This window comes from Apteryx rowi, unplaced genomic scaffold, assembly GCF_003343035.1.
Source record: "Apteryx rowi isolate R43461 unplaced genomic scaffold, aptRow1 scaffold_3, whole genome shotgun sequence".
NCBI lineage: Eukaryota > Metazoa > Chordata > Aves > Apterygiformes > Apterygidae > Apteryx > Apteryx rowi.
This window is the reverse complement of record NW_020449418.1, coordinates 6,080,264-6,093,940: the sequence shown is the minus strand read 5'-3', so window position 1 is coordinate 6,093,940 and position 13,677 is coordinate 6,080,264. Positions and strand designations below refer to the sequence as shown.

General features: G+C 45.9%; 1 protein-coding gene across 1 annotated transcript in view; it reads right to left on the bottom strand.

The window, feature by feature from the left end:
- The window catches only part of SH3PXD2A (SH3 and PX domains 2A), a 217,631-nt gene that overhangs the window by 145,232 nt on the left and 58,722 nt on the right, over window positions 1–13,677 (bottom strand). The window contains exon 3 of the mRNA XM_026069724.1: window positions 6,396–6,472. Within this exon, the coding sequence (XP_025925509.1) occupies window positions 6,396–6,472 (77 nt within the window). The remainder of the gene's footprint in view (window positions 1–6,395; window positions 6,473–13,677) is intronic.

Sequence of the window (13,677 nt, the reverse complement as noted above, 5' to 3'; positions counted from 1 at the left end):
GAAGAAAACAGATGGTGAAAGGATGAAAAGGACAGGGAAGTGACATTCTTCCCGGGACTTGGAAAGCAGAGGTAAATATACACAGCTACAAAGAACAAGTGTCCAGAAACAGCAAGGAATTTGCACAGGAAAGGTGCGAGATAAAAAAGGCCAGCAAGCAGAATTCAGCCTTGCACAATTGCCGAGTATTATCAGTAACAGCCTGTTTATTTGCTCAGCATGCAAAGGCAGACGTGCACTGCGCAGACCTCACACGCTCCTCGGGAGATAGGCTTTTGTGTGTTTTTTCAGCCCATAGTGATGTTTCTCTCTACATTACAGGTTTGAGAAAATCTCGCAGAGGACTGGGTGTTACGGAAGGTTACTGGACCAGTTGTAATACAGGGGTGCTAGCGATCAGTCCTCAGCGCTGGGAACGTGCTGCTATTCGCACAGCGCCGGCTCACCTGCAGGCAGGCTGCCGCACGTCGTGCGTGGTGCGCAGAGCAACGCAGAGCACCAGGCCCAGGCAGGGGTTCGTGGCTTAAGGTTACGTGAACTGCCAACGGCTTCGTGGAAATACATGAGAGCTAGAAGGCGTCACAAAATATATGCAGATGGATTTAAAACCCTGCATGTGCTTGTAGGTATACRTTGACAGCTGTGTGTTGCATTTATGCAGACACATTTACAAAAAGCGGACACAGATATATTCATACAGGGATATACAGTGTGCATGTAGGTGTGTGTATACATAGGCGGAGAGTGATATTCACCCCACTGAACTTTATGTGTCTAACKTTGGAGACTGGTCACACTCCTCTAGTCAACTTCTATAGTCACTAGAGAAAGACCAGCACCTTCAGYGGGCAGTTTATCCACCCCATTGCAGACATTTAGCTTTGGACRGGGTGAATCACTCGCTGTCTCTCTCCGCAGCCTGGTGAGGGAGTCCAGATACGCAGCTCTTAGATCCCTGATGTTCACTGAGGTTAATCCCAGCTCTGCACACAAATATACAGACAGTTGACAGAACTACATGGTTATGATTCCCTTTCATTTCATTTTAAATATCCCGTTCTCAACTGCTTATCATTTTAGTTAACTTTAACCATTTGTGCCAGATGGTTGGGAACAGCCATGAATCCAGCAAGGGAGAAGATGCAGTTACAACAGTTCATTTCTCAGAACAGAAAAATAAACTGTTTTAACTATGTAAAAACAATTTCTACTCCCGTTTTGTTGAGAGCCTCAAGTAACTCCAAGCTTGAGCCCAAAGAATTGAAATTTGGAGGTTGGATGGCAAACACTGACAGGCAGAGACTTGGATGAAGAGTGTGAATAGTGGCTCAGACTGTGAAAAGAGGGGAAGGAATAAATAAAGAGCTGAGTGGAGGAGGAAAAGCGGGTGCAGAGCTTTTCAAACTTGGAAATAACTGGGACATAGCAGGACCTCTGACATGAAAGGAACATAAGGCACCAGAAGACGAGGCCCTACTCTAGGTACTGAGGGGAGTATTGCAAATAATTAACTCTCATCACAGCAGCTAGTCTAAATGTATCAGGATTCTGAAATGTATATAAAAATGACAGATAAAGTTTGAAAGTTTTTCATTTAAATATTTTCATTCTTTACCAGTACTATTGTTCCACTTTCACTCAGCACTAGCTTAGTTGTACAATGGATATAAACATAAACGTTTGTGTATCTGTCTTGACAGGTTCAAGGATTAAAACTTGAAAGTGAGGCAGGACTGAGAGACCAAAGGGAGGTAATTATGTTCTGCTTTTTGAAGTGTGATCTCTCAAACTGCGGACATCACTAATAAAAGACTGACCAGTATTTCCTGGCACTGATGTGACTTGCTCATCATCTAATTTTTATTTAGGTTCTGTACATGTGGGTACTTAAGCCTCACTTTAGAAAAGCCCTTAAGCATCTACTTAAAGCCACCTCCAGTTGGGACAGCATAAAGGCATGTGATGAATTTAAGTAAGTATTTATGACAGTGGCATTTTACGTACTTGAGAATCCCTCTGAACTAAGATGCTTCCCTCAGTCAGGACCTAAATGCATGAAGGTGCRAGTCTGCAAACGCTGCTCTGAGTCTTCAAGGAGGGTTGAGTAAGGAGAGTGTGGTGGCTTTGGGAACCACTGACCTGAGAGGTCTTCCTTGAACACAGGACAGTACATATTGGACACGCACACACCAGAGATGTGTTTGGGGCATCAAACCCTTATTAAATAAAATGCCCCTGGCAAGGCAAGACTATAAAGTTGCTCTTTCTTTCACATTGGCAAAAGCTAAAAAATTAAGAAAACCAGCCCCCATGAGCCCAGAAGACCTTAAATCACACTAAGCTAATTCCAAGCCTACAGTTAAGAGGGAAATCATCCAGAGATATCAATTCCAGTGGGCAGTACATATTTACAGGTAAAACTCAGTCTGTTTGGTAACTCACTCAGGTTACCAGTAAGGACACCCAGACCCCACACTTTTATGTTTACAGATGAGAAAAGCCCTGGAAATCTTTCCCTGTATGCTCCACTCCTCTGTTTTTCATTGCAGCTTCAAAGCTTCTTATGGCCTGAGCAAAAACACCAGCCTAATTAACTCTGTGATGCTATTTCTCTAAGCTGGTATAAAGCAGTGAAGAATCACACAGGCTTGAGGGGTCCGGAGGCCCCTGCTACGGGGTGCAGAGGGCTCACGTGCTTGATGGCTGATACAGCACATTTTGCAGACCTCGCGGTACTGCCGATTCTCCCCACAAACACTCATCAGAGGGCCTTCGCCTGACCCTCACTGGTCCTGCGCCTGGTGCAGGAACAACACACCAAAACAACAGAAGTCAGACCTGCTTCTCAGTCATGCAAATCATCGCACTCTGCCAGGGACAGGCTGCAAAAACAAAACAACAAATGGCCAGACATTTGCATCCCTCCTTTGCCAGGGCCCATCTGTGCTTCCTCCTTCCAGGAGAGGTGAAATGGATGGTGAATCCTCATGTGGCAAACAAACTACCATGAACTTTACATCTGAACCTGCCTCCTTCATCTACTTCCTTACAGAGTCCAGTGGATAAAGCTCTATTGTTGCATTTATTCATTTTATTATCCCGTGGCAGATTTTCTCCATCAACTTCACCCACATCATTCCAGCATCATTCTCTACATATTTCAATATTAAGCATGCCATCTGCCTACCCAGTCTAAGAACTAGCATGGGACATAAGCTTTGCACTGTTCTTTTATAGGAATGGGAATTAACCTGTCAAAATGAGGCTCTTGTTCTACAGTTCAATGCAATTCTTCAAAAGTCAAAAAATACACTGGATGAGAGAAGAAARGTAGAAAACAGCCAAGGCTTCCAAAGTTTTGGGCATGATCCTACCCTCACTCAAGTCATGCTAAAACACACACGCAGCAGTAGCTGCTACTTGATAGGAAACAGTAATGATTAATACTATTTTATTAGCAAAAAAAATTTCCCTTCTTACACCAAGGGGGCTTTCCTTGAATTTCACTTCAGCTTTCCAAAAGGCATTTGAGCTAAGGCATTGGAGCTAAGCTAGCCACACAGGTTCCCTCTATAGTTATAGGGGGGAAACAGCTGAATGGAGAGGGATGAATATTTTGGGTTTAGGCTGGTGAAATGAGGCAAATATAGTTTAGACTCACCATCTAACTTCTCAGTACCCAGTTCACAACTTTCTAGCATGTCTGGTTAACTTCATATTGGGATGTAAAAACTTACAGTAAGGTTACTGTCCTGGGTTATGAAAGTCATATTCCCAGAAACCTTCTAAGTGGTAACCTTTAGATACCAAGAAAGCCTTATGAAGCCCCAGAGAGGAAGTCCTGCCCCTGCTAAAGTTCAGGAGCAAAACCACCACTGACTTCACCATAGCAAGAAAGTCTCCTTCTACAAGGTGTTTCACTAAATCTTTTGGATTTTTGAAGTTCAGTGTCTGATTTTCATTATTATTTTCAAAGTCCTGTGGACTTTTGTATTCTCAGCCAGGTTTGGAAGAGCAATAACATAGGACAATCATTCTTTGAATAAATGCAAATTGGATGAGCTAGAAATTTTCAAAAGAAAATCTTGTTTTTGTAGGATGTGCCACAGGAAGGTTGGCAGAGGTATGAGTTGCAGTTGCTCAGGTCCCTCTGTTTATACACATACATTTCCAACCGTGGGCTGTGGGATTTCAGAGCAACSGGGTAAGTCCTGTGCCAGGCAACAGATTGACCAGCTACCATGTTCTCTTTAATGCCTATGATTAAGTAGAGGCTTTAGTGGAAGGAGAAGAAGAAATTGGCCCAAAGCTGCGTCTGATATAGTCAGGACACCATCACTACATTTATGCTGTTTTAAGGGTGGGCACAAACATGCCTACCATCCACACTGGATACAAATTAATGTCCAGGCTTTGAGTGAACTCAAATATGGGACAGGAAAATAGCCTGACAGGGCTTTATGTCCTGCCACTGGTCCCAGCACCCACCTACCTGCAGCACAGGCTGTTCAGACACAGCCAGAGTCATGCACACCTGGGCAAGATACACCACACGGGACTGACAGGTAGCTAGGGTCTCCTTCCCATGAGGACCTGACACCCCATGCAGAAAGACGTGATGGGAGATGTAGGAAGATGTAGGAAGAGGTCACTCTTGAAATGGACATGCAGACACAAGATGCAACGTTTGCTTGAGCTTTTCAGTGACTTCTAGCCTCACGCTCCAATGCTATCCAGATTTAAGTGTCTTCGTCTACTATGAAGCACCAAGGCAATTAAACACAAATCACAGTAAACTACAAATGAAGTAAAATGATACCAGATCAGGCACAAGAAACTTGTGAGCCACAGATCACCGGAAYGGGACACTGCTTGGGAGAAGTCACTATATGTTTACCCGCGTTTCATGCTCTTTGCTGGGCATCCACTGCAGCTGCTGCGGGAGACGGGAAACACTGGGCTGGAGAACTGGGGTCTAACCTGATCTGGCTGCTTTTATGCTCATAAAAACAGCACCTATTAGTAAATGGATTAAACAAACAGCTTGGCTTTGGGGCAGCATCCAGCCACCTCTCCGAGCCAGGCAATAGCAGCAAACCCACCCTTTAATAATTTAAACCTGTTGCGGCACACGCATAGGACATGAAGTCAGGCGGGGCCTGAGCCCGCCTCGTCGCAGGCAGAGGAAAGCGAGGCAGAAAGAGAGCAGCAATCGCAGCCCTTCGGCATTAACGCGCCACGACGTGCTCCGCCGGCGGTGTGCCCCCGGGCCGGCCCGCACGGGTCCGTCTGGGGCGCAGACCGCGGGGCCCAGAGCACCGGCTCCCCGGCCCGGGCGGTCGGAGGTCGCGGCCGCCCGCCCCGCTGCAGTAAACGACCGCTTTCGAGATAGCGCATCTGCTCGGTGAACCCTGACATCGCTCCTCGGCGCCGGCGGCGCGGGCAGTTCCTGTCTGAAGGAAGGAGGCCGGGGAGGCAGCAAGAGCCCGCGTAGTTTAAAGCAAGCCCTCAGACCACGCTCAGGAAGACAGTGTGCTAATTGTCCCACAAAAAGCCTGATCTCATGAGACAAGACTTTAATCAGGGTTTCCTTGCCGGGGTGATTCAGCTGGCACGGCTTTCGGTGGCGCTGAGTTATTGCTTCCCCCTCCCCACGCCTCGGGCACTTCAGTGGTCTGCTCCCAATTTTGGATGAGCAAATGTCTGACAGGAAAAGTCCTTGTGAATGTATTTTTTCCCCTCCACCTGCTCCTCTGGCTTTCTGAAAACAGAAATAAAACCCCATAGGAAATAAAAGAGGAAGTCTGGGGTTTAAATTATGCACTCCGGCTGACATGCTCGATACCTCTGTAAAAACTGGGCATCGGTCTTGCTTAGAAACGACTTTTAATCTACTGTCAGAGGATTAATTATCAACAAATCATAAACTCAAAGTGGGAAAGGAAAGATTAGGCGKCTTAGCCCTCTTCTCAACACAGCCATGCTTTTCTGTCCTGCAATATATTTCCAGGCTTTCACTTGTTACGAGCAACACTCTCGGCGGTAACCAGCCTATCTCCAGCTCCGCGCAAAGCAGAATTTCCCCAACACACTGGCCAGAGAAGAGAGGAAAAATACCATCTTCGTTGCACCTCTCTGCCTGCAAAACTCTTACATTCGTGAGGACTGCAGTAAGCAGCTGGTAGAAATAAAATCCGCATTCACGTGAAATGCCCTAACAAGGCAGACCAGGCTTGTGGTCTTCACCACGTTGGCCGAGGACCCTGGGAGCAAAGAGCGGCCTCTGCTTTCACTCGCCCTGCTAGCCCCAGTGGGGTTTGGGAAGGATCATCTTTCACGAGAGCCTTCCTCCCTTGGCTGGTTGAAAGAAGATCCTTCCTGTAACGGGCTCTTACCCGGCAGTACTCGTCAATGGGCTTCAGCCTCTTCACAGCCACATCCCGAACGTGGCTCCTCCGGAACAGGATCTTACCTGAGGAGGGAAAATACAGAAAGAGGTTTAGGGGCAGGGCACAGCGGCACGCACCAGAAGCCGGCCCCAGAGGTCAGTGCTCCAGGCCTATGTCTGGGAGATGGGGGTTCATCCCCAGCCCCAGTGGCGACCTTCGGCACTGCCGCTGGCGTAGCTCCGTACTCCCTTTCCACCCYGCTTTCCCAGGCACGAGGGAGGACTATCAGTATCGGCGTTCTTTGCACATTAGCAGCTTCATGTGGCCGCGATCCCCAATCACAACAAGAAAGACATTAATGTACATCTAGAATAGATGTGAGCAACAGCTCCGCTTTTGTCCTGGAGAGCAAACCCCACAGAAACACACTGGGGGAGGCAGGTAACGGCGGGACGTGGGGACGATGGCTATTATATGAGCCCATACAGCACCTCTCACAGCAGGATGCTGCCAGTCTTAAGTTTGCAACAAGTTTTCAAACTCCTGGGCACRGGAGACACAAAACACAAAGAGCTACTACCCACCGCGGACACAACAGCTCTGCGAAACCTCAGCTACTGCCGCCTGAAGTCCCGTTTACACGAGCTGTCCAGAGGGGATCACGACGGCTCGCAGGGCGGAGGGAGTTTCTTTCTGTTTCATCCTATAGATAATTTAAACAATTTTGCTTCCTTTTTTAGTGATGGAGCTATCCTGGAACAGGCCGACACTAAACGATGTCTCGCTCCCACTCTGGTACCGGCAGGTCCGTGTCGGCCGTCACAGCGAGCACCGTCGGGGTGGGACGCAAGCCCCATCTACGCCCGGCTCCTGCCCGCTCCTTCCCCCATCGTGGGTGCTCCCGTCCGGGCCCCCAGACCAACGCTRCAGCCAGCGCCCGAGGAAACACACGGCAGCTGGCGACAGAGCCCTCATCCATCTACAGAGGGAAACCACACAATAGAAGAAAAATAAACAAACTAGACACGTCCAGCCACGTCTCTAGAATCACAGTCCTCACAGTAGATACAATTCTGGGCTTGTTTTTTTATTTTTTTTAAGTGAAAAAATAATAACCTCAACGTCCTAAGTAGATGACATTTCTGCAAGCCGGGTAAGATTAAATAAATAGCTGGCTTTTGTGTTAAACTGATTATAACAAAGTTTATCAAAATAATCTAGGAGCTGAGTTTCCCCACAGACAAGGATGTCATGGAGCTGGTATTTTTTTGGCTTGAAGGGATTATATCTTCATATCCTTTTTTGGTGGTTTTCTTCCCTTTTCCTTTGTGCTGTGTTTCTTTTAATGTATTGAGACAATAAATTATATGTTCTCCTTGTGGTGGTGGATGAAGACAGTATCTGCCAGCATTATTTAATCCATGAAATGTCTATGTAAAAAACACACTGACATATATATCAACCTCCACTCCAAACTTGGTCTGACAAAGTGCAAATGAAATACTCATCCATAGATCATGGGATAAAAAAACAGACTAGGAAATGAAGTCAGATCTGAAATCTGAATACGTGGCTTTGATTCTGCCAGATTTACAGAAGCTGAGAGGTTAATGAAACCATATCCTTTAATAGTCCAGTAGGAGAGGAGCTAAACCCTCTCAGGCTCAGCCCCTTTGGTTGCTTTTTCCTTCCATAGCTGCTAATCTATATGGTTTTAAAACCTTTTGCTCCAGACAAGGGAAAGTGGTTTATCTCAGTCCCCAAATCTGGAAGCAAAACCGGTCATGTCAGTTTATCTTGCAAGGTAAATTCATCATTTCATAGTGCCATAAATGTATCTATCTGGGTCCACGCAGCTATCTCATTACAAAGCTGGTGCTGAGCCATCCCTGGAGGGTGCGATGCCGTGTGGTAACAGAGCACAGAGGACATTGCAGATCTTCAGTCGGGGTCCAAGATGCTCACCTGTCCTAAATGATTTGGCCAAAGACTGCTGGAGAAGGATTTGGGACTTCCATCTCCCTGGACTGACTGACTTTGGACACATCAAAAGCTTGTTTTTCTCCTGCTTTTCCACCCAGTAAATGAGGAGAACCACCTGCATTTACAAAACATTTCTTATTACTTCTGAAGGCTTCTAGGATCACACTGCAGTAAGCCTTTTCTTTTTTTTTGAGTAACTGTAGAGAATGCACTAGTTCCTTTCTCAGCACTCCAGAAAGGTTGGTGTGGGAGATCTTTGTATTTCTTTGCAACTTTTTTTAAGTTGCAAAGAGCAAGCAACATTTTGGAAATGTTCTCACTTTCTGGCTTTCTTGTTTTCAGTCCAAGCCATGAGTTGAAAGTCTATCTGGTGACCATATAAAAACATAAAGGAACCAAAGACTTAAACACATGAAAGATCTCCTGTAAATGTAACTCAGCTTTCCTAAAAAGACAGTTTACAGGGAGGCCCAGTCTTCAAAGTAACATAATAAATGAAAGACTCAAACATAAGAAACAAGATAAATATAATAAAGAACGTTATATTAAACACAGAGTACAAAAAAGACCCCAGGATATGATGAGTCCTAATTCAGTCCTTAAATGGAGATGGAAAATATCAGGATGACTGTGGTGTTAGGATGAAGCAAAGTCCAGAAGGTGCTCCCATTTTTATCTCCTCAGAGAAAGGAAGGTTTTCATTCTGCTGAGAGCACTAAGTGGAAAATACTGATATTGGAAGCTAGAAAGGGTTAGATCAGGGTTGTGGGGTAGATCTGCAGCTGCCCAGTCCAGTACAGCATTAAGACCTGCATCGTGGAGAAGGCTGAGTAAGGAAGAACAGCATGGAGTAGCAGTTGCCAAGGAAAAAAGCTGACAGAAGAATAAGGATACTCAGAAAACAGGTCGAGTTCTTGAGGGGGAGCACAGCAGAGAAGATGGACCATAACCTCGCCAATCCTGGTGATTCTTGGGCAGAGAAGCCTCATTTATGGGGATACAGAAGCATCTCTAAGGAGACACAACCTTCCAAATGTTCAGCTTCTTCTCTTTTCGGGGAAGAATGAATGTGCCAGCAGAAGTTGGCTGAATGCATCATGACTAACTAGCAGGAACCACCACCTCCACTATGAGTTACTACTGCTTTCTCGAATTCTCCCATTTCTACTGCTCTTCTTCAAAAACCAGGGGAGATCCCTGGGAGCTGGAAAAGGAAGGTAATGCAGAGCTGTATACTTCTTCATGGTCTCCAAGCAGATCCACTGGATACAGATCCCTTTTCTCAACGGTACACACTAATGGAAAGGTTTGACTAACAAGATAGTAAGGGTTATTCTGTCACTGCCATAAAGAAATAAACAGCAGAGAGACTGCTGAGCAGTGAGGGCACATAAAAGTCATTGAGAAAATCTCAGGAAGCCAGAGGAAGGGAGCATTTCATGCAGCGCTAATGTGAGATGGGGAAGTCCTAGCGTGGCTAGTTAACAGAGAACAGCTTGGGCAATTTCCTTGGAAGGGTGGAGTTCTGGTTTGTGTGCAGCTTGGCTTTTCCTCTTGGTAGTTTCCACATCACTAAGGAAAGAATCAACTTCTACATGAATACATACAATACTGTTTCCTCTCTCAGTGACAAACTGAATTTTATTGCAGCTGTTTTAAATCTCCCCAGGCACTAAACCCCCATTTTACAGAAGGCTGAGCAGCTTGTTAACCATGCTGCAACCCAACTAGGGAGTGAATGGGAAGTCTGTCTCAGTCTTGGATGGGAAGCTATAGGCTACGTGGAACTGTGCTGCATCATGCAAGTATTATTTCATTCACAGATGTGCCAGACTTGGACAGGGCCAAGGGAGATCTGTGTTAGGAAGGACAACTAGGACTGGAGCAGTGGGGAAAGAGAGACGGTGGGAAGACAGAGGGCTCCAGGCCTGCTGCTAATGCAGGATAACAATATTTATTTTTATCCTTTTTTCTTTAAAGAAAATATTATTCCTAGGAAATTAATGTGGATAAGAGGGAAAGTATCAGGTTTAGCATTGTAGGGGACATCTTAAGTCATCCCTTCATCTCTCTTTGTTAATATAGATGTAGTCTTTAATTCCACGACCACACACCTCTTCTTCCACAGGACCTCAGCCTCCTCCTGTATACAGAGTGCAGAGTGCATGCACAAAGTGGGAAGAATAAAGCTGTCCGGGAGATTGTGTATCTGGCATCTGCTGATTCTGCAAGCTTAAAGGTGTTCTCTGAATGTCACTTTATGCCTGCATAGCCTCATAGTTAGAGTAGCACAGACTTCAACAGGCACTGTGTACCCCAAGAACAAACAGGCTAAAAAGCATCCCAAAACTCTGGACCACTCATTAGCCTACACCTCTGTGCTCCTATTAGCAATATTACAGCTCTTAATGCAGCAAATACCAGCTGTAGAAAAGAGAGGTCAGCAGGAGTGCAGGAGCACACGTATGCCCAGCACACTGGAAGGGTCCATACTGTAACGCTTTGAAATGGTGGTGGACGTGGCCCCACAGGGAAGAAGCCCAGCTCCACTGGCCAGTGACACTGTGACCTGGCGGCAGGAGACTGCAGGGCATCACAAGGCAGAGAAGCACTAGAAGTCCCCGAAGGGTGTCTAGCAGGAGAGACTAGGCTTTCTTCTCCAGGGAAAGGGGATGTACATTATATGGCCTCTGCTATCACAGTGGATCCCAGCTGACACAGCAGCTACTGCTCTAGACAGGTGATTCATAAGCTCTAAGACAACCTTTAATAAAACATAGCTCCTAATTACACCTTTCACTGCAAAGGAGAAGCCCTGTGTATCTAGACCTAGAGACCTTCTAGAGACCTCCTCGAGATCTTCCCACCACTGCAGCAGCGGCTCAACCCTGAAATGCCAAAATTGCTGCTCTTTGGAGCAGAGCTGGTGAGTGGGAGCTTCAACTCCAGGAACTCCTGCAACACCTCGGCAAGGGCTACAGGGAGGCAGGGAAATTGCTGTTTAGCTCCTTTCCAAATCTACCAGAGAACAGATCCATGGATCCATCTCTTTCTCCTACTCTGCTTACTGAGCTTTTCCTTTCAAGGGATGTCTGGGTGAGGGATTGATCCAAGGACACCAGTTGTTTCACGCAAGGAGCTTCTCTCTGTCAGAGGCTAGGAAAAGCCCACACCCACTGTAAAAGCAACAATGGAGAAATTCATATTACCTTTAATCTTCTACCTCAAGTACAGTCACTGCGCTCCAGAGGGCAATAAGTGAAGCAAACCATATGATAAATATTCAACAGCAGACAGCCTGAATACTTATGGGCATGTTAAAAATATAGTAATGTCTCATCTGATTTATGATTAAAAAAGACATGTGCTGCCTCCAACTTTAGCAGCTACAGCTGTGGAGGCTCTCTGTCCATCAGCTGTCTCTGAAAAAGAACAAGAGCATTTGTTTCTGTCTTTATGTATTATTTTGCTGTTGGTTCTCTCCTTTTACCTGAGAACCTGGGAGATAACAGGTCTCTGTATATGTTACCAAGCAATGTGTTCAATCTCAGATCAACTTCTCAGAGGCAGAGTTTGCTTAAGAGATGAGGTCAGACTCTTTTTGCAGTTACACTGGAGTTGCATCAGTGAAAAAGAGAAAAGAATTTAGACCTAGCACAGTTACAGCTTCTCCTTTGGGGCTAAGCAGCTTCCTCCAGCGTAACTAAGACCATTTTGTGGCTAAAGTATTTTTATCAAGGCTTCCACTCCTTACACAAAGCTGTTATTATTATTTTTATACACTGAAGAAGAACAAATGTCCTATCATATATGACACAAATTTCTTTCAACCCATTTAAGCCATGACATTCCCCCAAGGCTCCTGCAAGAAAATGCTCAGGCACCTGTCATGCAGTATAAATCCCAAATAGAACATTCAAAAATGCACTGCCACCTTGCAATGTAAAATATAAAACCCAATGGCACAGTATTATGGGATAGAAGAACAATTTTATGTTTCTCGTGGAAGTACATGAGATTGTCAACCAGACGGCAATCTGACCATGGCCAAAAAAGACGTGTGGTCCATATAAAATAACATCTCACTTTTACATGGGAATCCCAGTTTCCATGGATTGTTTCATCCATGATTTCCTGGAGCCAAAAAGCCACCGTCAGGGTCCTAGCATTGACGGTGTTTGCTCCTGACAAAGAAAGGGGAGGGAAATGATTCATATTGTTTCCACTGGTGGGAGGGGGAAGGCCTTTTTCATAAGTAGAAACTCGTGACAGAGTCAGAACTGTTGGCTGAACTTGGCTGCCAAAGAGCCTCAGTTGATAAAGGCCTTTGCTAATCAGCAGGAATTACTATGGAAGGTGACAAGAGGTGATGGAGACAGATGGGGCAGCCAGGAAAGCCAACACAAGCAATAACAATATCACCCTGAGATATGGTGTGTGTGTGGGGAGGGGTCCTTCTGCACTTGGATCCTGTTTCTAAAATGCAGAAGCTGGAATGCTAAAGAAAATCACTGGGAAGCATGGGAAATAGCACGGTTTGATTATAGAAGAACATCGCCAGGAAGAGAAATCTTCCTCCACTGGAAGTGATACAGCAGAATATGCCCCTATGTGACTAATTACAAGTGGAAACCAAAGACAGGCGAGAGGCAAGGCTGAATTCCCACCTCTGAAACCGGCTGCCTTCCGCTGTGTCTGTGGGGTCGGCTACTTAACCTCCCGGGAAACCGGATCAGCTCTAGAATGGCTCGGTTACTACAGACTTTGGGAATTCAAGCTCCAGGCACAGCTGGAAGAAGGAGAAAGGCCATGAACACTGATGCTGAAATTGGGGAGTGACAGATGGAGACCACGGGGTGCAAATCTCAAGCTAACAGCTCTGTTACTGTTTGTACAGTGTTTTGCATAAGCCAAGGGCTAGTTCACATTGCACTGTGTCCTGCTGGTATCATCCAAACAACCCATTGTTCCTGTAATCTCCTCTTCAGCTGCCCCAGCTGCAACTCTCCCATCTCTCCAAAGCAAGGCAGGAGCCATGGTGCAGACACATTGTGCAGTGCTCGGTCTGGGAAGGGCAGGTAAAAGTGCTACAAAATTATCCCTATTTTCTTACTATGGGACTGCTCTCCGTATTTTAGTCCGTACACACCATCAAACCCGAAGAGACACATCACCTTGCTTAAATCAACTTTATAGCCAGGGTACAACAAAGTAAAGCATCTGCCCCACACAAAGCGGATCTCAGCCTGAGCACCAGCTCCCTAGATCCCTTAAAACTAAACTTCTCAGTCTGTGAGTGGTTGTG